Consider the following 25,739-nt stretch of genomic DNA (forward strand, 5'->3'; position numbering starts at 1 on the left):
CTGGAGGGGCTTTCTCCTCGGGAGAAATGCCGCCGTGTTAAAAGCTCAGCTTAGCGGTCTTCTTCTCGGTTCACCACGTTGCTTTTTTCAATAATTATTCTGTCCATTGTTGTGCCCACATAATGCTTGGGCCGGTCGCACACACACACACGCATACACACACGAGACAACGGTGAGTTTGTTGCAATCGCCGTGGTGTTTCGTCTGAAATGTGCCCTCCGACTGCAACACAGATTTTCTCTTTATCATGTCCCGATCAAATTTATGAGCCAGAAGCTGCCGTGTGTGAAAGTGGTTATTTCAGCCAGCTTTTTTTTCCGATAATGGCGGCGGCCCTCCTTCCCGGACCTAGTTCTCCTCTTCTTTTCTTTTGGAAAAGGGAGCTGTGGAGACACAAGCAGCGGAGAGAGGGACTCACCCAGCGGCGCCCTCACTCAACTGCAGCAGGTCGGTTCTCTCTGCTCTGCTCACCAGCATTACTGCATATGCGCGGCTCGTTACTCCGAAGTAATCGATTCCTCAGCCTTAAATACATATTTTTAAAGTATTACCACAGTTTTTTGCTTCATGTTCACCCCAAAGCCAATAATTCCCCGCCACACCGGTTAAAAGCTTGTCATTATTTGATAAAAATGCCCTAAAAAGCTTAATATTAGCTAACGTTACTGCGTTGCTATGGATAATATCAACCGTTACTCAACTTTTTCTGTCAGTTTCATTATGACAAGACGTGTACATACATTTGAAACTAAAAGTAAAATTAGATTTTTTTAGGATTACACCAGAGAGTATGATCAATATAAATACATTAATCGATTAAAGGTAATTAATTTGCAGTTAGCTTAGATAAACATAGACATGATATGACCGTTAGTGCTAGTTAGCATAGCATTAACGGTCGTTAAGCTCACCAGCATTACTGCATATGAGCGGCTCGTTATTTCAAAGTAATCGATTCCTCAACCTTAAATACATATTTTTAAAGTATTACCACCGTTTTTTTGCTTCATGTTCACCCCCAAAACAGTCAATAATTCCCCGTTACACCGGTTAAAAGCTTGTCATTACAAACGTCCCTAAAAAGAAAAGCTTAATATTAGCTAACGTTACTGCGTTGCTATGATATAATATCAACCGTTACTCTACTTTTTCTGTCAGTTTCATTATGACAAGAACTGTACATATATTTGAAACTGAAAGAAAGTAGGTTTTTAGGATTACACCAGAGAGTATGATCAAATTAATTAATTGATTGATTAAAGGTTATTAATTTGCAGTTAGCTTAGATAAACATAGACATGATATGACCGTTAGTGCTAGTTAGCATAGCATTAACGGTCGTTAAGCTGGTATGCTGATGTGGAGAGAAGTCAATATTCACAATATTTAAAGCACATTTCTAGTGTTTTATTTGAATTTATGATATCCATAAGAAGATATATTTGTGTTTTAAAGGTCCCGAGTGTTTTAGTTTTAGAATATAAGAAACAGAATATACTAAAAATGGAATATCATATTCATGATTATGTCTTCTATCTTTGTATTTTCATCTTTATAGCACCTTAAAATGAGTCTTTTATATCTACAGACATCACAGCTCTGTAGCATAGACAGTATAAACATGGACGTTGCCTCCTGGATAATCTAACAAACTAAACACCAGCTCTCGAAAGTACCTTTTGTCTTCTGTCACAGTAGGAAAGTGAAATCAATCAATGAATCTTACTACTACTTAGCGAGTTTGCACTAAATCCACTGGTTCCACACAAAAATCATCTCAATATATAGTTATATAGTTATATTTCTCTGTCATGATATAATATAAAGAAAGTATCTGGTGCTGATAATCAAATTTAGTGTCATCTAGAGATAGATGCAACTCCCTCCATCACCGTCCTGATCATAAATGCACAAAATTTTGTAGAGGGTTGCAGAAGTGCCAAAAACTGCAGTTCCTCAAACGTCCACTTGAGCCTGGCTACATATGTTTGTTAAAATGTTCAACTTCACAGCAGAAATAAACATGTTTCCAGCCTGGTACAAAAAACTGTTTTAATTTCTATAGCTAATTTACCTGTTCTTGACAACTGTACTTTTTTAAAATATAAAACTTACATATAAAAATTATATTAAAGCTTCAAGTTATGCATAATTAACAGTGTGGCTGCTTTGATTGACAGGTGGGTGCCATTACAGGTGGCTTGTTTGAGCTTCATTCAGCCTGCTTCAGGTCCTCCAATGATGCCAATTTTTAGATTAGCCGGGAGGTGGACGAGGCAGGACTGCCAACATAGTGACGAGCAGAGCCAGCTCCAAAACGGCTCTTCAGATACCTGTGGGTGACGTCACGGATATGATCGAATATCACAATATGTAAGTAAAGGTTCTGCATTCACGATCCTACATAAGGGTACAGGTAATATTATCAGCTAAATGTACTGAGTGAATCAAATCTAAAAGTTCTTGTTAAATATAAAGGTTCACAAGATAAATCTGAGGGGTTGTGAGATGATTAATGGGAAAGGAAATAAGAGGTTCTGATACACCAATCTGTTCCTGTTTTCTTGAACTTTTGTGTGTGAAATGTAATTTGGAAAAAAAATTCCTCCTTTCTCCCCCTTGGACAGTTATTGAAATAATGTGATACCTCAAACATAACAAGGAGCCACAACTAGACACTTTCAGGGGTTATAAAAAAACAAAGGTCTCTAACTCTCTAATCTCTAACTATTTTACTTCATAAGCTGATCATGTGTGTTTTTTTCTTAATGTAACCTTTTAATCTGAAAAGTAACTGTAGCTGTGAATTTAATGTAGGGCAGTTAAAATATTTTGCTCTGAATGTGGGGTGGAAGTATAAAGAAACATAAAATGGAGATACTAAAGTAAAGTACAAGAACCTAAAGTGAAGTACTTAGTTACATTCCACCTCTGATAAAGTCTATTGAGCAAACAAAAAACAGGGAGAGGCCGTGAGAGGGCCACTTCAATCTTCCAGCAGCACACAGTAAACAGTAAACTGTACTGCTGCACGAAGTCTAATATATTCATAAGTTGGCCTGCATGAGTCCACAGTACACACACAACCATTCAGCTCTTCCACCTTAAACAGAAGCTGGCATCAGTCATCAGCATCATATCTGATTACTTTGCGCAGACCATTAACTTTCGCATTGCCGCCTCCTAGCGGATTTATAGGCTGTAAAGTACCTGAAGTTTTCTATCAACCTTTGTCATGAAGGCTTAATGTGGTCACAGTTTTTACTTTCCATTTAAGATCCCAAGCTTTTTTTTAAATTTATGGTTTGTTAGAAAGTACCTTTTGCTGCACTGTAATTTTATCCATCTGGATTCAGCGCTTCCCAGTGGGAGTGCATTCAGGCTGCTGGAGAAACAAAGTCAGCCTGGCAATGGGTTGTGTAGTCTACGAGCTTCAGCTGCACAAGTAACTAAAAGACACCAGACTGCCTCTGGACCAGGATGTGGAATAAAGTGTTCACTGTTCAATTCCAGTGAAGCTGTTCATGCACTCTGGTTATTAACTAAGAACAGGTAGGCATATTTGTATCCACTCTATGCATGTGTGCATGTGTGTTATGGTACATTTCAGGTGTGCATGTTCATTATTTATGCACGTTTGTGTGGATGCATGTGTATATTTCTATAATGACAATGTTCTCTCCAGGCATCCACTAAATTAAATAAAGCTTTAAAAGAAATACTGAGACGATTTGTCACGTTGAAAATCATGCAGATAAGTGTTCAGTCATTGGTTTTTATCCTGTCATAAACTGTGAGTGTTGGAGATTTTCCTCTGCTTGCAGCACTTGATGAAAAGTCAAGCAATCATCAAACTCATTAGGATTCATCCTCTGGGAACTAAATTTAAAGTCAATCCATCTCTTTCACAAAAATAGACCCACAGGAGCGAGTTCAGTGTAATTGATATTACTACCACTAGGCAGAGCCCTAAGCCTGCACATAATTCAGAACATGAGGACAAGCTGATCTAATGATAAGCTCGTACTTCTTATTGTGCCAGTGATCAAGCGAAGGGACGTTACATTACTGAACTGAAACGTCCTCCACATCATGTTTACTGTGTTTATTACTAGCAAGAGAAAACTTATAGATATTTGAGTTCATTTACAACAACAGTCAATCAAACTGATGCTTTGATTAATAATGACTTATGTTTCTTTTGTGTTTTTCTTTCTGAATACCTGCATATATATATATGTATATAAATTCTTACAGCTTGTTGAAAGCACAGAGGTTTTGTTTTACACTTTGATCAATTTATAAACTAGCCGTCCTGGTGTAACAGGGATCTGGGGGATGAGAGGCAGTCGAGGTGAGAACGGGGTGAAAGGGACAGCAGATGGGTGCTGAGGGAGATCAGCACAGATGGACAATAGGTGGGCAATATGGCGTCTCTGCGAAGGACATTATAAACAGGGAAGCTAGGTAAGGTATCCCAAACAACATTAAAATATATGCATATTTTATTAAACATCATAATAGCTCTGCACTGAAGCATGAATAAGAGATTTAGATGATCTTCCTAGTTGCTAAATACTTTATCTGATGCCCACGGTCTCATTTATTCTGTCACATACGTTGTCTGTGTGTGTGTGTGGAGAGCGAGAGAAGAAGGAGAAGAGAGGAGAAACAGCCCATTTTCCACCCCGCCCAAATAAGTCATCATCCCTCTGTGATTCATTGTTTCACTGAATCGGAAAACCTTAGCAATTTAAATACAAAATGAGGAAAAAGGGATGATTATTGTACCAAAGTGCTCAACACAGCACACACACACACACACACACACACACACACACACACACACATACACAGGCAGTCAGTTTATGACAGGATTCTTTGGGTTTCCTCCATAATATGTCAGATGTTCAGAATTAGTTTTTAATGTAATTATATAAAATTGAAGTCAGGCAGAGGGTTGTAGCTGCAAAAAAAAAAAATACTTTTTTCAGTCTTAAATCTCAGAGTGTTTTTTGGGATTGAGTTTGACAGAAGTGGATGTAGTGACAGTTAAGTTGGGTAGTACAGCTCAGTCCGATCATAAATATTTTAACAGCGGCTACACAGTTTATCAGCACACCACATTAGGCATTAGGTTCTCTGCATTAGGAAGGAAACCATCTTGAGGAGCTAGACGTGCACATGCGGAAGATATGACTAAACTTTAAAAAAGGTGTAGCTCACATCAGAACTGAGCTCACACAAACGGTCGTGAATGAAGACCCTGAACATCAGGAAACAGCTAGGAAGGAAATCCTTCTTACAGGAACTGCTAAACAAAGATAGGAACCCTCAGCTGGAAAATAACAGAAGAGCCTACATCGTCAGCTCAGGTGGTGAAGATGCACTCTACAGTGAAACTACTGTTTCTTCTTTCTCATTGACTTTTGTGTCTTCTTGATTTCATTGGCAGTAAGGTTGTGCCAGATGCTGTTATGTGTAATGTGCACAGAGTAGAGAAACCAGATGTGTTAGCAGAGTGCCCTCATGTTTTCCACATGCATGTGGTTATACATGTGATGTATTGGATGCCCTTCAAAGGTAAGTAAAAAGCAGAAATGCTGCTGAACTATACTCTGTCTGAGACGCCTGTGCCTGGTTCATTTCAAGTTCACTTTTCTGGTAACTAAAGGAGTAAACAGGATTTAAGAAATACCCAAACATGCCCAACTGTGAATGTCTGAACAGGAAATTAGGTTTCTATAGCACCTGTTCAAAGCCACGTACAAAAAGTGAAACAATCAAGGTACAGTGCAACAAGGACAAGTTCGTGCATTAATACTACTCGTATCAAGTGACAGTTTGGGAAGAGGGTAGATTTAGAGTGTCCAGTTGTTGGTAATGCTAGGAGAGGAGGTACTCTCTGAAGAGCTGGGTCTTCAGGTGTTTTGTGAAGGTAGAGAGGGACACCCCTGATCTGGTACTAACTGGTAGCGCCTTCCAAAGATTGCCAAACTTTGGAGGCAGAGCCAGGCGTCTTCTGCATAGATCATGGTCGCTTTTAGTAATCTTCACCATACACTGCTGGTGATGTCTTCCTTGAGGTTCAGACTGAAGGCAACGCCCATAAGACTCCTAGCTGGGGGGCCTGAACCTAAAGCCTGGAAATGGCCAAGCATTGATGCATGGTGCTCCTGTGAACATAAAGTCATTTTATTCAATGTACTTAAATCATATTTCAAGGAAACATAAGTCCTAACAATAGGTACAATGCATTCATTTATACATGTTTACTTCAGATTGTAAACCAAGAATACAGCACATCCTGCAGTATACAGATCATATAACCTCTTGTCCAGAATATTTCCTCAGAGCGCTGTTTGGCTTTGATAGGAGAACACAACAATACTTTCCATTCTGTTGGGGTCAACCTCTCTAAATGATCTACCATCACCTCTTTGTACATGTTTCTTTTGATTTTTGCGCTCTATACAAAATTGACCTGCAGTGACTGATCATTTTAGGTGAATAGAAGCACATACAATTGAGGTAACTGAGTAAACTAAGAGGGCATGGAGGCTACACTTTCAGAAGGAGAAGCTATGAGGAAACATTTCACCGAAAAGGCTCATGTGAGGGGACATAGGGTCGACTGACGCGACTGCTTACCATATATAGTAAAATGACAGACTGAGGTCCAGAGTCACACCAAGATCTTTTAAGTAGTTTACTGAGTGTAGCAGTGTCACTTCTCTTTGAGTTATCTATGCTACTTATATCGAGAGTAGTAGGGAGGGAGCAGCATGGAGATTTTTCCTCCTCCTTGCGTTAAGAACTGTCGAGGCAGCCAGAGATTGAGAAAACGAGTGAGAGGTTTTCTCCATCTGGGTAACATTATTTAGATTCCTCAGTGTTGGATATTTGATGATGCTGGCAAAGGAGAGAGTGAGGCGTGGAGACAGAGTGAGGGAAAATGAGGTGAAAGGAAAGATATGAGGAGGAAAACCAGAGGAGGGCACTGTTCTCTCACAGGGAGACCTGCCCCCCCTCCCCAAATAAATAAATAATAATACCTCGAACGGGAGGGAATTGAGGAATCCCATGATTCAAGCGTTATCGTGTTCAACTTTTAAATATCTGCAGGGTGGTGTTATGAAGTAAGTTACTTCATCAGCAGAGAGAGACAGCCACGAGGAGACAGGCGGTCCTGCTGGTGACACCCCCCATAACTTACATCCCATGTGAATCTGTCTCAGCTTGTGGAAGAAAAAGGGAGGGAGCAAACTAAACAGGGAGGGAAGGAAAGAAAGAATGTACTGAGATCTCATCATGTGATTTCTGTTTTTTTTTTCTCCCCTTTTTATATAGCTGCACAGTGATTACATGTTTGTAGTGTGGGTCGCTTAGCAAATTTTTCCAAACTCTCTCAGCTCCCTGTTCCTCTAGGTTGTTTCTCTCTCTGCAGCTTACTTTTTTTTTGTCCAGTTGTGTGACGTGTGAGAGGAGTTCCTGCCCTTGTTTCATGCAGTACAGTTTAGAGGGAAGGAGAGGGACTCGCAGAGAGGTGGACATTTACTTGACCTGTCAAAGGGAAGATGAATTGAAGGTATAAACAAGAGAGAGGCTGTTGGTGTTTTGGATTGAGTGTGTTACGCTTTGTCCTCGCAGGCAAGCCGGGACGAGGAGGACGAGGAAGAAAGTCGAGAAGAAAGAGACTGAAAGTGACTGACTTTGGAGGGGAGGTGAAGAGGATAAGTTACCTAATTCTGTCGCCCGTGGGCGAAAGGTGGATGAGAAGTTACAATTGAGGTGTCTGTCTGACACGGGAGGAGGAGCACCAGCCTGGGGGGGGACCACCAGTTCAGCCTTCTTCCAGCAACAACAGGACAGGATGAGGTACCAAGGCAGGGTAAGATCCGGACTACCATGATGCTCCTTGTTGTGTGTTCATGTTTGTTGCTGCAGCACACACTGACTGTTTTACATAAAGATCCTATTCACCATTTCACTGTTTTCACTCATGGAGGGAAAAGCAAAACAGAACAATGAGTCACTTGGAGACTTTTCTTCTTTTCTTTTTTGCCTGCGCATGACTCAGTGTGTATTTTGGTTTTTGTATAAGCTTTATCCCAAGCGGTCCAAAGAGAATAAACTTGGTAGTTTTCCATTATGTCCATTACTAGCACATCAGTGGTGGAGAGCCAGCTGTGGTACCAGAGCAGCTCGCCCTGGGACAGAGTGGTGGGCATGCCTTATAAGGAAGATAATCCGAATGTAGTTGGCCCAGCAGAGCCATGAGGCCTGGAGCCAAGTACCACTGTTAGGTTAGCCTCCTGGATGTCACTGCACCTTCAAACCTGCAGTAAAGCTCCCTGATACTCTCCCATAAAGCATTCAAGCACTCCAGGGAGCCTGTCAGTTAGATCAGACGCTCAGTGCTGCAATAACCGAGCCTCAGGTCAGCTCACTGACTGCAAAGCTGCTGGGATTACATTGTACTCTGGATATATCTCCATACCTGCAGCCTTTAGGTATCATGATTTTCACATCCTTCAAGATTTCCTCTACTCCAGCGATAGCAGTGTTTGCCTATTAAGGGAGTGTTTTGGATGAGGCTTCTCATCATTAAAAAGTGTCCACCCTCTCCTCCCCACACAAGTCATGGTGATAAAATTCTTGGCATAAAAGTATAAAATGTTACTCATGACTGCTAAGAGAGAATTCCCTGAAAACAATGTTTGCTGTGTTTCTGAGTTTGTGTTTTGTTGCTTGGAAAGTCTTGAGGTATGAAGATGAAGAAGTCAATCAAGCCAGCATAACACGATTATTTAAAAAGGTTGATGTTTCAGGAAAGGTGAACACTGCACAGACACCGTCAGCACAGCAGCTACTGTACATCTTAATAACATCGCTGTTGAACATAAAATGTTTGAGATCTGAGCACAATGGAATGAAAGATTCACGCCAAAGGAGTCTGTTACAGTTCAGAGGCAGCTGGTGCTTGTCAGCATCACCTACCATGAAAGGTTGATGTGTGTGTTGTACACAAGCCCAATGCGATCATCTGCAACCACGTGCACTGATAAAAGTCAAACAAAGCAAGTAAATATTCTTGTAAAGCTGCGTGAGGATCAGTTTTTGGTCTTTACTGGCGATTATCAACATTTCTTAATGACCAAGCGTGCAAAAACACAAGTCCTCTGTGTTGAATATAAAAGCATGCACAGCTGCTGACAACCCACATAGAAACACTTAGTGTCATCCACTGAACGCTTGCCCTAATCCTGACCCTAACATTCCTCACTTGAATCCTTTGGAAAATCTGACTGTGAACTGTAATTACTATCTGTAGCAAGCCCACCTGCAGGAGTGGGAGAACAATACTCCAAGGTGAAGCAGAGGGAGGAGGGGGCTACAGTGGAAGCGTCCAGTGACTTTTCCTTTGCTCTCACTTCTTGGCTATCTTCCACTGTTGTCCCTTTTGTTTTTTTAAGAATTTTCCTGCATCGCAGCGCTCAGAGATAATGACCTTTTACCGGTTTTAAGCAGCCAAATTAGACCCTTGAGAGGCAGTTGCATTCAAGAAAAACAGAAGTCCTCTGGAAGTCGAGCCCCTTTGTTCCACTTTCTGTTTGTTTTTTGTTTTTTTATGAATGTGTAAAGAGAAAAAAAACAGCAAGGATCTCTCATAAATGTATCTGTGAGAAGATAGAGTGCAGCTGCTTTGGCTCGTGTATAGTGCATTGATTACACACTGAATTGTGTGCCTGGATATTTATCATCAGTAAGTATCGACTCTGACATTTTTATCTCTTCTGTATGTATGCGCGCGTGCCTGTGCGTGTAGTATCTTACTTTAGGGCATTTTCTGAGACTTTTCACACTCGTTTCCTGTCTGAATTATGATGTTTGCCATCACAGCTGGGTTGACATGTACACACACTTTGCCAGTGGCATCGGTTAAATCCCGTCTGGTGATATCGAGCTGTGTGTATGGTACATACATCATAATACTCTATCTCTCTATCACATAATAGAGTCTCTCCTGTCTGTTTATAGTCTGGATTCCCTAAATGTCTCCATTGTTTAATCTTGGCAAGTCTTGGTGGAGTCTTGGAGTTTGTTTACACAGTTGTTTTGGTGATGTGGTCGTCCTAAAGATATTTTTGAAGATATTTCTGAAAATTGTGCCTCTATTTGGTAATACTTTATGTGGTTATTGTAATATTTAGCACCAGATGTTACTTCTGTCATAACTGGGTGAATGTATCATGCCCCAAATGAAATGGGAATAAGCCTCTTGCACCACCTGCTGGTCAGCAAAGTGTAACTACATCTATTGGAAGGTTAGAAATCATCTCTGTCCCTATCTATTGTCTTCTTTCTCTTCCTCCTCTCTCTTCCTGCAGGAAGTGGATGTTGAAGGAAGGGTGCGCCTAGTGATGGAGAGCGCCCTGACAGCCCGGGACAGGGTCGGGGTTCAGGACTTCGTCCTGCTGGAAAACTACAACAGCGAGGCGGCCTTCATAGAGAACCTCCGGAGACGCTTCAGAGAAAACCTCATCTATGTAATAAAGCCAGTTTTCCTCACATGTTCCAAAACATTTCAGCTTGTGTGGTGAGACATATTTCAGTGTGTTCTAATGTTTTGGCTCAGACGTACATTGGCTCAGTGTTGGTGTCGGTGAACCCTTACAAAGAACTGGAGATTTACTCCAAGCAGCAGATGGAACGCTACAGAGGGGTTAGCTTCTATGAGATATCGCCTCACATGTGAGTCATTTCAACTCCTCCACTGTCCTCCACTCATGATCACATGCTATCTTCACAATCATGTTTTACTAAACCGATTCCCTGTGATCAAACAGGATTTATTCAGGCATGATACATTCAGTAATCTGCTTCCTCCACACAGGCTTCCTACAGCCGTCATCTCCTTTATGTATAGTGACAGACTGACTGATTCTATCTTATCTTTTGATTTGTAGGGCTATATAATGTTTACAAATAAACCAGAGAAGATAAGAAGCATGTAAACATCTGATTTTATAGTCCTGACAAAAGAAGACATGCTTTCCTTTGACTGTACAAATGTTAGCATGACTTTATTTCCTTATGTTGATCTGTTGATCTTCTCCTTCTCCCGTTTTCTCTCAGCTACGCCTTGTCAGACAACACTTACCGGGCCATGCGGACAGAGAGGAAGGACCAGTGTATTCTCATATCAGGTGAAAGTGGAGCAGGTAAAACAGAGGCCTCCAAGAAGATCCTCCTCTACTACGCTGTCACCTGCCCCACTAATGATCACATGGCTGCCCTCGGTGACCGCCTACTGCAGTCTAACCCCGTGCTGGAAGTATGATATCTGATTGATCTGAGAAATCTGAGTTATCTTTTCACATAAATACTTTTTATATGTTTTTTCCTGTTTGATTTTGTTGTTCTATTGTGGTTCTTGATTTCACTTCCTCCCTCCAATTTCCTGGCTCTTTTGCTCCGTGCAGGCATTTGGAAACGCCAAAACACTAAGGAATGACAACTCCAGCCGCTTTGGAAAATACATGGATGTACAGTTTGACTTCAGGGTAAACACTCCCTCCTTGGCTTACTCACTATACTGATAACAACAGTTTAGTTATGTCAATAACAGAAGCTCAAACATTTAAACCTCTCGAGCAGTGGCATCTGGCGACAAACTCAGGTTCTCGAGTGGGTTGTAGGTGGTTCCCAGCAAAAGGAGGAATAGTATATTTTAAATTTTAGCACATTTTTTGGAAGTTGGAAGGGAATAGGGTTGACTGTATTGACTGATTGTAATTTACAGTGACTTCAAACCTAAAGATGAAAGGACAACCAAAGAACTAAAGAAGGTTACTTGAAGGTCCAGTGTGTCAGATTTAGGGATCTCTAATAACAGAATGTGGCATAATTGTAATATAATATTCATAAGTATGTTAAGTGATAAGAATGGTTATGTTTTTAAATGAAAGTATGGGCCTTTTGTGTACGTCTTCACGTTTTTCGCATGTTTCACATCCACTGTATTTTCTCTATTGCACTTGAAAGATGAAGACGTGTGGGGAGGGGGTTGCAGTCAGCAACTACACAGCTACATATCACTAAATCCTACACACTGCTCCTTTAAGACAAAATCCTATCAAATTGGGGGAACGTGATCTATTGTGGGGGTCCATTACATGAAACATTTGCTCCAGAGTACTAAATCTTCTTGTTAACTGTCGCTCTCTGCTCCCATCTTTTCCTATAACTTCTCCCAGGGGGCTCCAGTGGGCGGTCACATCCTGAACTACCTGCTGGAGAAATCACGTGTGGTGCATCAGAACCACGGCGAGAGGAACTTCCACATCTTCTATCAGCTTCTGGATGGAGGGGACGACAACCTGCTCAACACACTGGACCTGGAAAGAAACCCTCAGAACTACCAGTATCTAGTCAAGGTGTGTGCAGTGCTGACGTTTGATGAATTACTTGTTTTCAAATTGAAGTCTATGAGGTCTAAGCATCAGTTGCGATGTAATATTTCATTGTCTTGTTCAGGGGAACTGTCCCAGACTCAGCTCTGTCAGTGACAAGAATAATTGGAAAGTTGTGATGAAGGCCCTCCCAGTTATCGGCTTCACTGAGGAAGAGGTGCAGGTCAGTAACAGTGACAGCATTGAATGATTGGACTGAATGCAGCTGACAACTTTACTGTTGTGTTTGTCACTCATTCTCTGGTTTACCATATTTGCCACATTAAAGCAGCACACTTTAAATGGTAGAGTCACAGGAATCCAAGACAAACATCATTATACTGGGAACATTGTTTTCCACCATGAATATATCTACTGTGTTTTACCGAATATCACATTTAGAACATTACAAGTTTAAACCAAAGTGCAGTTTTAATAGTTCACCAAACAACATTTTGTGTCCTTGAGGCTTAGCAGTCTTTAATGTTTACTTCATAAAACATTTACAAAGGCTTGTTTGGGGGAGGGAATATTGAGTCCTGCATTGTTTACATCAACTTCCTGCCTTGAAACTTTCTTTAAAAACAGAAAGTTCATCTGTGAGGTTGTTGTTAACTTTTTTCCCCTGTGCGTGACCTCAGAATTTGCTGAATATCATCGCCAGCGTTCTCCATCTGGGGAACACTCAGTTTGGGGAAGGGGAAGAAGGAGAAACTTATATCACCACTGAGACTCGGTTGAACAGTCTTGCAAAGGTCAGAACGGTCCCACTTGTATTATTGGATGTGCAAATATGCAGAAAAACTCACAGGAAGGCATAGCTGAGGCCAGATGTGTTGTTGTTGTTTTGCAGCTGCTGGGTGTCGATGATTCAGGCCTCAGGGAGGCACTCACTCACAAGAAACTCACTGCAAAAGGAGAGGAGGTGACGCTCTTTTTGTCCTTGTGTTTTTTAGTTACTTGGTGTGTATTGCGGAGACTTTAAAGTTTTGTGTCGTACTTTTGCGTTACAGATGATCAGCCCGCTAAATTTTGAGCAGGCTGTGTCCGCCCGTGACGCCTTAGCCAAGGCTGTGTACGGTCGGACCTTCACATGGTTGGTGGAGAAGATCAACCAGTCGCTGGCTCTGAAGGTGCAGTAACACTTCTGATAACAACTCAAAGACAACAGTGGACATTGTTGCAGTGTTTTGCCATTTATTGCAATGCTGTGTACTTTTCATGCTACGCAGGATGAACTCTACCACAGCAGTAAGGGCTCCTCCGTTATAGGACTTCTAGATATCTATGGCTTTGAAGTCCTACTGCAGAACAGGTAAGAGTGCCATCTTAATCTGCTTCTCAGCAGTTAGTTAGTGGTAGTCTCTACCACTAACTAACTAATCTCGAACTAATCTCTATTTTTGCCTACAGTTTTGAGCAGTTCTGCATCAACTACTGCAACGAGAAGCTCCAGCAGCTGTTTATTGAGCTCACCCTGAGATCTGAGCAGGAGGAGTATGAGACCGAGGGGATTGCAGTGAGTTTGTTGGTTGGCTAGTCGATACAATGCATGCAATATATATGATCATTCATATTTATATTCCACGCTAACACAACATTGTTCTCCTACAAACGTTTCCATCTCATTTCAGTGGGAGACTGTGCAGTACTTTGACAACAAGATAATTTGTGACCTGATAGAGGAGAAGCACAAAGGCATCATCTCCATTCTGGTGTGCAAGACAATTCTGAGTTCACGTTTGTCGCTGGTCTTATCTCTGTAGATGAAGTTAAATAATGTTTTGTTTTTCAGAATGAGGAGTGTCTGAGACCTGGAGAGACCTGCGATGTCTCCTTTTTAGAGAAATTGGAAGACACACTGGGCAGCCATCCCCATTTTGTCACGTAAGCATCATCTTATATCAGAACTGAAGAAGTCTCTTGGATGAGAGGTCTTCAAAGATCTACAACCAAGTCCAGGTGCCCCAGATTTAACTCACCTCAATGAAAGATGACCTGGACGACTGAGAACCTTCACAGACATCTTATATAAGATGTTATTTTGACACACAGTATTATAAAGACTCTTCTTACATTAGCATGCTTATGTATGTTTGTACATCTGTGTGTGTGTGTTTGTCTTTCAGTCATAAGTTGGCAAATGGAAAAACTCGCAGGGTGATGAGCAGGGAGGAGTTCAGGCTGCTGCATTATGCTGGAGAAGTCAACTACAACGTCAATGGTAAGCTGTGATTCATTCAGAGCGCGTTTCACAACCACTGACAGAGCTTCCGGATCTGTGAAGTGACTCCAGTGTGGAAGTGTCTTAAACCTGCATTCTTTCTAATCACCAGCAGGGGTCAGCTCCATTCGCGACAGCAATTAGGTCTAATTGTATTGAGTCTTATGGAGAAATGAGCCTACTTCTCACATGATTTATTGCCTCAGTAAACACTTTCCTCCTGGTTTACAGTCTGAATATCTAGCTTCAAGTCTTCTTTCATACAGCATGGTGTTCATTTTTATAAATTATGGTACCATTTAGAGAAAAATTGAAGATAAAGCAGGGTGTGATTTAGCAAGTCTGTTCAGTTCAATACACTCATCAAACTCAGATCAAACTTTTAAACTAGGCAGTGCTGATATACAAATATAAATATTAATCAAGATTCTGTTTCTGCATTGACTATTTCTCTCCTTAAATGTTTTTACAAACATATTTTACGTCACCCACCAACTCCATGCTCGACAATACTGCCAAAAATGAGGTTTTTAAACAGGTTGTCCACAAACACAACAAACAATGTGTGACATCACAGTAGGTACTTACCCACAACAAGCTGCTTAATCCTTAGTCTGTGTAAAGGCAATTCTGAGATTTCTTTCAAAATACATTAAATATGTTGGAAAATACTTGCTGAAAACATGTGATAAGACTTTGAACATTATAATACTGAAATCTGGAGATAGAGATTAAAATGGTTTTCAGTACAAGATTTTGTGGGCGGTCCTAAAGGGCGGCTCAATGACACACTGAGGCCACCCTGAGCATACCACTGCAGCATTAGCAGAGAGATGGAGACTAATTCATGTCACTCACAGTGTTTCAAAGTCAGTCATGTCATTTTCTGAACTCATCTGACACGTTTCAGTCGCTTCAAAATCGCTTCAACTGCTCCCACGAGTGGGCGTGGCTTCAGCACATTCAGCTGACACACCCCCACAGTCGTGGAGCTGAGAATACTGCTCATTTTTACCTGATTTTGACACCTAATTTCATAAACTTTTCAATATCTTTTTATCATTCAAATTTGGCTGGGTGGTTAATAACACTTTCTGCTTTGGTCTGGCAAACTCAGAACACATATTTTTTCTTACTTTACACAGACTTTAATGATAAACCGCAGTGCATTTGTTTGTCTCTTTCAGGTTTCCTCGACAAGAACAATGACTCGCTGAACAGGAACCTGAAAGAGGTGAGCATAATGGAGCCTCACCATAACCTTTAAAAACTTCTGTGTTGCTTTAGTGAAGAGGAAGAGGGTGGGGTGTGGGGGGGGTTATACCGTGTTGACATGTGGTTTTGTGGTTTGGTCTCTGTTCAGGTCATGTGCCAGTCAGACAACCAGATCCTAAGGCATTGCTTCCGCAGAGAGGAAGTGATAGACCAGAAACGCCCTGAGATGGTGAGAATTATGATTCTTTCTCTGTCTCAGCTGCTTATGATGTGGTTTTAAATCAAATATATATATATTTACATATAATAACTACTTTCTCTTTCTTTTTTAAAAAACAACAACTCAACACACAAATTTATGTGTTTTTTTCCCCATTTGTCCTTTAGGCTGCCACTCAATTTAAAAACAGCCTGATGAAACTCATGGAGATCCTAATGTCTAAAGAGCCATCCTACGTGCGCTGTATCAAACCTAATGATGCCAAGCAGCCAGGTACACTTTTACATCTTAGAATATGAGTTTGTTGTATATTATAGTACTTCAAGTTACTCTCAAATAAAAGCTGTTTTTGAAATAAAGTTAGCTGTGCTGTTGTTGCTTACATGGCAACACAGTTATAGTACAACATAGTCATAACATTCTGCATCTAATTTCGAGATTTCTCCTTGCAGGAAGATTTGATGAAGTTCTGGTCAGACACCAGGTGAAGTATTTGGGCCTGATGGAGAACCTGAGGGTCAGAAGAGCTGGCTTTGCTTATCGACGCCGCTTTGAAGCCTTCCTGCAGAGGTGACTGACCTTCTCACTGAATCACTTACAGCCTGAGTGACCCAGGTTCATTGGGTTTACTGTATCTTCAGCTTTCTCTCATTATAATCATGCACAAATGGCCTCAGGTATAAGCCCCTGTGTCCTGAGACGTGGCCCAATTGGAATGGCAGACTCGCAGACGGTGTCTCGACGCTGGTCAACCACCTAGGCTACAAAGCAGACGAATACAAACTGGGAAGGTAATGTATTGTTGGAGGGAGAGTACAGAGTGGGAGCAGGCACGACAGCATCACGTGCACCATCAGGAATTTCTTTGTCTGCTTTCTGCAGGTCAAAAATCTTCATCCGTTTCCCGAAAACTCTCTTCACCACAGAGGATGCCCTAGAAGCGAAAAAGCCCGACATTGGTAAATACAATAATAATGGTCAGGATTGTAAATATCAAACTGGATAAATTGTGTAACGTTTGTTCAGAAATGAATCAGCAGGATTTCTTGAACACCTCAGTGGAAAATCCACATCCTCTTTTTTTTTGTTATGTTCCAGCTTTGAAACTGCAGACATCATGGAGAGGCTACAGGGAGAGAGCCAAGTACCAGCGCATCCGGCATGCAGGTCAGGACACCTCCCACTGAATCCCTCACAGTTTCACTTACAGAACAATCTCACTTTGTCCCTACAACTGGAAGAAATACAGACATAACTTAAAAATGTTTGCATAGTTTGATTTTGATGGATTTTAATTTAGCATTTCAAACATTTTTAATCTGAGTTTTACTTTCATTCTTACTTCTCTAAATTATGATTTTGGATTTCTGCTATTGTTAAATTAGACCTCACTGTACTTACCATGCACATAAAAAATATTTTTGGACACCCATCAAAGTTTTCTATTTCATTGAAGAAAGGCCCCACACTCCCACTCGTGTTTTTAAACGTACATGCTCATGTTTTTGTGTTTCTTTGTGTAAATTTGACTTCATTTCACTTTTCCAACATGTCTCTCTCTTACAGTATGCTATACTAACCTTGGGATGTTCTCCGAATATAACAGTTGGCTTGGTGTCAATAAATGCATGTATGTGTATGTATAGTGATAGTGATCCAGTCTGGGTGGCGAGGGATGAAAGCACGCAGGAGGGCTAAGAGGCGTCGACAGGCTGCTGAGTTAATACGCAGGTGCTTGACTGATAATTTAGTTTGATTCTGAATGTATTTTCATAACAGCAGTTTGCATGTAGAGTAAATCTCCTTCCTTTTATCTGTTTTCTTTCTTTTAGGTTCATCAAAGGCTTCATTTACCGTCATGAGGAATACTGCCCTGAGAACGAGTATTTCCTGGATCATGTACGCTACTCCTTCCTCAAGAATCTACGCAAAAACCTGCCCAAGAGCATTTTGGACAAAAGCTGGCCGACACCTCCTCCATCTCTTGTTGAGGTACACACAGCGGGTCTGACAGCGTTACATACAGATGAAAGAATGAATACAAGTAAAAAGGTTATTAACACACTCTCAACTCCACGATCCTCTACAGGCCTCGGAGCACCTGCGGAGGCTGAACATGAGAAACATGGTCATGAAGTACTGCAGGAGGGTCCAGCCTGAATGGAAGAAGCAGGTACACTGAATACGGAAGACATTACACCGTAAAAGATAAATGCATCTGTTAATTTTGCTTCATTTTTGTTCTTTGCTCTAGATGATGCAGAAGGTTGTAGCCAGTGAGATCTTCAAGGATCAGAAAGACAGCTACCCTCAGAGTGTTGGAAGGCTATTTTTGGACTCCAGACTCGGTACTTGTTAATACATGCATTCATTACCTTTGTACACACTTACAGAAGATGTACTAAAAAACTCACTTACAGAGGCTTTCCTGTTGCTTTACTCAGAACGTGAGCAGATCAGTCTCAAAGTGGTCCAAACCCTCGGCAATGACAAAGTGCAGGTGGGACTGACCTTTTTTTTTCTCTTCTATGTGATGACGGTAATAAAAGTGTGATGTCACCAGTCAGCTGCCTCACAGTAATGCGTCTTCTTGTGCTTCTCAGTATGGTGTTTCTGTCATAAAGTATGACAGGAGGGGCTTCAAGCCTCGCCCTCGCCAGCTGCTCCTCACTAACGCCTTCGCTGTGCTGGTGGACAAGACCAAGATCAAACAGAGGATTGACTACGCAGCTCTGAGAGGTGAAAAACGGCACTGAGTGACCACTGCTGAGCTGATATTCACTTCCTTTCTATGTTTATTGCTCAGGAGTTATTACAGTTTTCATCATGATCACATCATTATGAAAATACTTTGGTTGTCAGAACAAAGTTTTCATACATCACAGCAGGAAAAAAACACAGAAAAAGATAAGATAAGATAAGATAGACTTTAATGATCCCACACCTGGTCAATTCACTTGCCACAGGAACTGGTATAAAATAAAAGGTTGATGACAAATAACTCATAAATAAGAAATATGTAGAGAAAGTCATGAAGTCATGCTGGTGTTAAAGAGTCTGACAGCTGTTGGGTGAAGGACCTGTGGTAGAGCTCCTTCTTACATGGTGGGAGTAGCAGTCTGTTGCTGAAGGAGCTGTTAAAGGCCTCCACAGTCTCATGCAGGAAGTGAGAGGAGTTGCTCATGATGGATGTCAGCTTTGCTAACATCCTCCTGTCTCCCACTTCCTCTGTGGAGTCTAGGTGGGCAGTCCAGAAAAGAGTTCGACCAGTTTATTGAGTCTTTTTCTGTCCCTCTCCCCAGTAGATGACTGCATAGAATAATGCAGATGCCACCACAGTGTCATAGAAAGTTTCAGAGTCCTCCTGATATCCAGTCCCTGGATGTTCACCACTATGGTCTGAGGTGTCTTCCTCCAGAAGTCATTCACTGTCTCCTTTGTGCAGAATGCAAAATAAAAAGCATGTACTAATATATTGGTGTCACAGCAAAGTTTATCCATCAGAGTGACAAACTGTGACAAGCAGCACAGAGTGAGAGAGACAAACTTAAATATTAAATATTCTTTAATAATGTTATTTGTTCAAGAAGGCAGTCCTTTGCACGGTCGTATCAGTGCACAATCTGTGCATGATCTACACAGAAAAGGTTTATTTTCATTACAACTCAAAGATTTACTATATCAGCCACCATATCGGTATCAGTATATCGGTCTTAAAATTTGGTCAGGCTCCATTACAGATGCTGAATCAGTGATTCATTTCACAGACTGGCTAAAACATCTCTAGTTATTTCATCGTAACTGTGTTCTTTAGTTCAGTGAGTCTAAGCCGTGTTTTCTCTTTAAACAGGTATCTCTCTGAGCTCTCTCAGCGATGGGATGTTTGTTCTGCACATGCCCAGTGAGGACAATAAGCAGAAGGTACAGTAAGAAAAAGGGGTGATGACTGTTTATTGGTCTACATGTAGCCACTCTAAATCCAACTGTGTCTCCATCAGGGCGACGTGGTGCTGTACTGCACCCATGCGATCGAGCTGGTGACAAAATTATCCATGATGGCCAACAAGGCCAGCTACGTCAACATCTGCCCTGGCAGGTGAGGCCTTTTAGACTGCTTCTCTCTGGTGGTGGTGGTGGTTGTTGTTAATCCAACAGTACTCATCTCCCTGTCCTGTCTTGTGCGACGTGTAGTATTAGGTTCGCTGTGGCTCGAGCCAAAGAGGGAATCATTGATTTCGTCAGGGGCACAGAGCTCAAGGTGGCCAAAGGCAAACGAGGACATCTGCTTGTGGTGAGTCAGCGGCTGTTCTGATATCATGTGTGGAGCCCGCAGGGAGGGATGTTTTTTTTGTTTTGTTTTGTTTTGTTTCAGCCAGCTGACCGTGTTTAATGTGATTTCACTCTGCAGACCGCCCCGCAGATCAACACCACATGAAGAAATGGAAAAACAGCAACCAGACAAACAGTAATCCTTGTAGCTAACTGGAGGATTGCCGCTCAGAAGTTATTTGTTAGTTTGTAGCCGGCAGGATGATACCACAAGCACACACACAACATATGCATCATCATTATTACTACAAGAATGTTTTCAATGTCTTTGAAAGATGAGAAAATCATAACATGAAGTCGTCACTGTTTCAAATGCTTCATATCTTTAATTTCCAGTCACAAATACACAAATATATTTAAATATATCAAATAACAAATTTCAAACTCTTTATCTCTATATTGTAAGAGAAATAAAACAAACCACTCGAAATAAATAGCATGTCAATAAATATCTTAATAAATAGTAAATATATCTCTGGGAAAGTCCAGTAGACTGAGGGTTTGGGGGAAAAACCAGGATGTTGGGACATGTTCTCTTCGCTCTGGCAGCTTATTGCTAACTTACAGTTAGAAGTAAGACAGAAACTGTGGGAAATACCCAAGAAAGCCCATAAATATACAGTTAAACATCATGTAGGAAAAAAAACGCTTGAATGAGAGCACCATGCAACATGTTGACAACACAGCTAAAGCACTGATTAAAGTTATCACTTTAAATATTATTCCAATTTTCTGTTCGGTGTCGCTTCAGCCTTTGTGTGCATTTGTGTGTTGTCACGGTCCCAGCGCTCAGTGCTGAGTCACTTGTGCTTTTGAAGCCAGAAGGAGGAAGTCTCTCGCCAGCTTGGTGAGGTAAAGCTCAAGATCCCTCAGAATGATGTAACCCTCCACTCGGCTGTCCCATACTGTTTTAGAGCCGGTGTCTGGGTTCAGCGGTGCCCGTGCTGTAGGAGAGGTGTGCTTCACCCAAGAGCTCTGCATGAAACTCATCTGGAGAAGAAAGCAAAACAAATTTTTATCACATTGGTGTCACTTCCTCCAAAAGGGGACCAGACACGTGCATGGATCTCAGTAAGAAGACTGTGGATACCTGATTGCTGACTTGGCTCATCAGGTCTCTCAGGTCCAGCTGAATGTACTTCATGCTGTGAGGTAAAATGTTGTGGGCCGCCCCTCTGGTCACCTGCTCTCTCTCCAGCTGTGTTCTCTTCCACTCCAACATATTCCAGTAGACTTGCATGTCCTTGAAAGCACCATGCAGTCGTTCCCAGTCCTGAACAGACAACCACATGATTACATAATCAAAATGCTGCAGAACCAACCCCCGCTTTCTAATCTTGAAATTCAAAAAGGGGAATTCCACTCAAATTTTTACAAGTTTTACACTCAGCAGCAACAGCTGACTTTCTGACAATCATCAGGTTTCCTTTATCTCCATAATGGAATGGATCAAAACAATGGTAGAAATTCTCAGAAAAGTTTGAGAATACATTTTGCAGAATAACAACCAGTGAGTGGTTTTGTATGGGAAATGTTTTGAAACCCTCGAGCAGATACCAACCGTCAGATTTAGCCAGCTGTAGTAATCTGTAGAAAGCGATGGCAGGTCCCTTAACTGCCGGCTCCTGTCCTCGAACTGGCCGTCTCCCAGCTGCTGCTCTTTCTACAAAGACAGCGAAAGATTTATAATTAGGGAAAGCCAATCAACCTGGGATGAGCTCACAGGGACAGGCTGGCTGGTACTCACATATCTCCTCTGCAGCTGCTGGACACGGGTTCGAGTGGATCTTGCAAGGCGAAAGGAGTTGTGGTATTTATCGCTCTGGTGGACCGGAGATGGAGCAGAGGACTCCACACAGTTCAGTATACAGCAAAGGAGGATGAGAGCCTGCCACCAAAGAGTCATCTGAAAGAGAGACATGATTGTTTAAATCACTGCTGGCAGACTGTTGATCTGCTCAGCTGCTTTCCAGTTATAAACCAATGAGGTCGTATCACTTCTCTTTGCAATACTGTAAAAAAAAAAAGTGTCACTTCCGACATGAACTAATGAATTCCGGTACAAATTCTTTTTATGGGAACTGTCAATATACTCTGAAAGGAAGTGTATTAATATTAATTTCCCACCACCACCACCACACGACATCCCCATACATGCTTTCTTTCCTTTTTTCTTATGTAACAGTGTGACACTACAGTTGGGTTAGGGTTGCACACTCATTGGAAAATGAAGGCTTTTGATTCCTCTAAATAGTTTCAGGGTGGAAGGAAGCATGCCGGGTCTCCTTTTTTTTGTTGTTTGTGGTCTTTGCAAAGTGCTAAATCCTGATCACCAGACTACATCACACACACACACACACACACACACACACACACACACACACACACACACACCACATTACTGCTGCAAGTATCAAAGTACCAGGATTTAAAAAGTAAAGTCAATCCTTTCTTTCAAGTTTGTGGCCGTTTTGTCCAGTTGCATCATGTGATTGTTGGTGCAACACAGTCTACTTGGTGAGTCAACATCTTTCTGATGAAATCATCACCTCTAACAATTTCCCAAATGGAAATAAATAACATCATAAGTCATACATAACACAAACGCACAGTCCTATACAAGTAAACCGATGATGGTCATACTATACATTATCAAACATACAGAAACAATGACAAGCCCTTACTGGAAGTTTGACAGAGATACTAATTATTTAATTTATAAGCACTGCCATAAACACGCTGTGCACACTTTTCTCTACAAAAGATTACATATGCTCACATGGCGATACAGTAAATAATTAAATATATAAATTAATATAAGTAGATATATATCTAAATAAAACATTAATTTCAGATGTTTTTTTCCAAACCAACACACTCATGTCTAAGTATTCTTGTTACAATGGGCTTACCTTGGAGGAGCAGTGAACAGTGAACTCTAGTGAATCAGGAGCTGAGATAACTTCATGCTACAGTGAGGCCTGAACATTTTATATCATGTTTTTGCTTTCGGTTTCTTGTGCTGGCTCTGGAGTTTTTTCTATTTTTCCACTGTCTCACTCTCTCTCAGCACTGTGGTCAGTGAGTAAGCAAAGAAACTTAATATAGCGTCAGGGTTTGCACTTTCCCCCCTCCCCTCTCTTTCTTCTTAGTGACTCAGGGTCTCAAGGGATTCGGTGTTTTCAGGAGCACTAATGAATGTTTCAAACCTAAACAATAAAACGCTTCTCCTAATCTTTGTCAGTGTGACCCCTGTTGTAGTCAGGACCATCTAAAGCCAAGGCAAGAGACCAAGGTACAACCAAGACCAGAGTATATCGAGGCCTGAGATAAGACCAAGACTTTAAGGAGTTGAAACCAAGTTAAGACCAAGATCAAGGCAGAGTGAGGCTCATTTAAGTATACCTTAATAATATTCACCAAATCTCTTAGGATGAGTCTGCAGATTAACTCTTTGGGGCTTTGACTTGGCTGACATCTCTTCTTGGACAGACACAGCAATATCAGCCGTTGAACAGTAACAAAACTTCTAGAAATAAGTATTGGTTGCATTTGAAGCAGGAAGTTTTACCTCCAATCACAGTAATAATGTTAACAAATAAATCAAACAATGCACAAGTAATTTAGTGATATGCTCACAGTTTTGGTCTTAAATTGATCTTGATATGAGACTGAGAAGAAACCAAGACCTTCAAAAAGTGGTCTTGAGACCGAGACTGAGAGTACTACAAAACTGGTGTGAGCCATTTGCTACTTTATTATTATTACTGCATTAATTCCCTGCATGTATAACTGATTACATTTGTTAATACTGACATACACTGTCTCTGTTAAATGAGTAACCTACTTAAAGTTTCATCACACGGTCATTTTAGGACGGATACTGGTAGAGAAAGTGCTAAGCTGTTAAAAACTACTACAATCTGAACCTTTTTTTTTTTTTTAGTCTTGACAGCGCATTGTCAGGGACAGCGCATTGTCAGGGAATATTTCCCATGTCTCATGATGTTGATGAGTAATTACTGACACAGTTTCAGCGAATCTCACAAAAAAAAAAAAAACAAGACACAAAAAACGTCCCTGTGATCATGACTATCATCATTGGAAATGCGTATTTTATTAAATTCCCTGAATTTTGAATTCCTCAGTATTTCCAGTTACCTACCATCACATCCCACTTGTTTTAGCATTTAACAATATAAGAGCTTCAAACTAGAGAGAACAGTGTGTTTGTCATCTTAATAGATACTTTTATTACAGCTTATCCCGATTGATTTCTTTATCACTTGTATTTTATTTCACTGGAACTTGTTTCTAATATCTTTATTTACCAATATGTCTTTCTATTTGCTTTCATCATTGATGTTTTCAATGTACTGCTTCATGTGAAGCATGTGATAACTAAGAAAGCTCTGGTGAAATAAAGAATTCATCCTTATTATTGTTGTTATTTGTTGCCTCATATGAAGGCAACATTGCTGCTCAACGAAGATGGAAATCATGTAAGATAAATCTGTAGTCTAGATGCCATTTATGACTTTTCATTTAAAGTATTACAAGTACAAAGCAAAATATGTTTAATATATTAGATTCTTAAAAGTAGCCACCTGTCATGCCTACCCCTCCATACTTCACAATGGGAACCACACATGCGGATACCATCCATTCACGTTCTGTGCGTCTCACAAAGACTTGGAGGTTTGAACCAAAACTCTTAAATTTGGACTTATCAAACCAAAGTACAGATTTCCACTGTTCTAATGTCCTGTCCTGTGTTTCTTGTTCCAAGCTGTTCTCATCTTCTTGTGGTTGGTCTCCCTTGTTGTTTTTTTGCATCATTTTGACCATGAAGGCCTGATTCAAGCCACCTCTGAATAGTTGATGCTGAGATGTGTTTACCACTTAAAAACTGAGGCTGGTAACTGTAATGAATGTATCCTCGTATCCTCTACTCTTTCCTGGGGTTTCATCATGGTGTTTGATGGAACACATTCAAAGTTTTTGAAAATGTCTGGATTGACTGACCGCCATGTCTTAAAGTAGCGATAAACTGTTGTTTTTCTTTGAGCAGTTCTTGACAAAGTATGGGTTAGAACAGTTGTCGAATAGACAACACTACCTCAGAAAAACTGATGGTCTCAAACACATTTAGAAGGCAAGAAATCCAACAAATTGAATGTCAAGAGTTTGCAAAGCATCATCAAAGCAAAAGGTGGTTACTTTGAAGAATCTAAAATATAAAACACATGTTTCTTTTTTGTTTACCACAGAATTCCATATGTGTTATTACATAGTT

At 40.9% G+C, this 25,739-nt stretch overlaps 2 protein-coding genes across 6 annotated transcripts; one reads left to right on the forward strand and one right to left on the reverse strand.

The window, feature by feature from the left end:
- The first annotated feature begins 334 nt into the window (after positions 1 to 334).
- On the forward strand, positions 335 to 21,049 carry myo1ca (myosin Ic, paralog a). Of its 4 annotated transcripts, XM_027273901.1 has the most exons (34): positions 335 to 447; positions 2,256 to 2,373; positions 7,651 to 7,891; positions 10,392 to 10,550; positions 10,640 to 10,755; positions 11,140 to 11,338; positions 11,487 to 11,567; positions 12,261 to 12,440; positions 12,541 to 12,639; positions 13,097 to 13,210; positions 13,309 to 13,380; positions 13,469 to 13,588; positions 13,688 to 13,770; positions 13,869 to 13,974; positions 14,090 to 14,170; positions 14,251 to 14,342; positions 14,585 to 14,679; positions 15,867 to 15,913; positions 16,043 to 16,123; positions 16,282 to 16,387; positions 16,567 to 16,684; positions 16,792 to 16,905; positions 16,997 to 17,073; positions 17,213 to 17,281; positions 17,761 to 17,845; positions 17,947 to 18,106; positions 18,204 to 18,287; positions 18,369 to 18,462; positions 18,559 to 18,614; positions 18,718 to 18,853; positions 19,965 to 20,035; positions 20,113 to 20,210; positions 20,306 to 20,405; positions 20,523 to 21,049. In XM_027273901.1, the coding sequence occupies exons 3-34, from the start codon at positions 7,874 to 7,876 to the stop codon at positions 20,547 to 20,549; spliced, it is 3,138 nt and encodes a 1,045-aa protein (XP_027129702.1). In that variant the 5' UTR covers positions 335 to 447; positions 2,256 to 2,373; positions 7,651 to 7,873; the 3' UTR covers positions 20,550 to 21,049. The 4 variants fall into 4 exon arrangements, with proteins under 4 accessions (XP_027129702.1, XP_019132020.1, XP_019132021.1 ...); XM_019276475.2 differs by lacking the exons at positions 335 to 447; positions 2,256 to 2,373 and adding an exon at positions 4,345 to 4,467; XM_019276476.2 differs by lacking the exons at positions 335 to 447; positions 2,256 to 2,373 and adding an exon at positions 7,323 to 7,546.
- LOC104919725 (hypothetical protein) lies at positions 20,819 to 24,759 on the reverse strand. Of its 2 annotated transcripts, XM_010731795.3 has the most exons (5): positions 23,356 to 24,759; positions 22,191 to 22,349; positions 22,005 to 22,106; positions 21,534 to 21,716; positions 20,819 to 21,433 (listed from the first exon to the last, which is right to left on the reverse strand). In XM_010731795.3, exons 2-5 carry the CDS (start codon positions 22,347 to 22,349, stop codon positions 21,233 to 21,235), a joined length of 645 nt encoding a protein of 214 aa, XP_010730097.1. In that variant the 5' UTR covers positions 23,356 to 24,759; the 3' UTR covers positions 20,819 to 21,232. The 2 variants fall into 2 exon arrangements, with proteins under 2 accessions (XP_010730097.1, XP_019132023.1); XM_019276478.2 differs by lacking the exon at positions 23,356 to 24,759 and having other exon boundaries at positions 22,191 to 23,307.
- Between the last annotated feature and the right edge of the window lie 980 nt (positions 24,760 to 25,739).

This window comes from Larimichthys crocea, chromosome XXII (genome assembly GCF_000972845.2).
Source record: "Larimichthys crocea isolate SSNF chromosome XXII, L_crocea_2.0, whole genome shotgun sequence".
In the NCBI taxonomy this organism is placed as follows: domain Eukaryota; kingdom Metazoa; phylum Chordata; class Actinopteri; family Sciaenidae; genus Larimichthys; species Larimichthys crocea.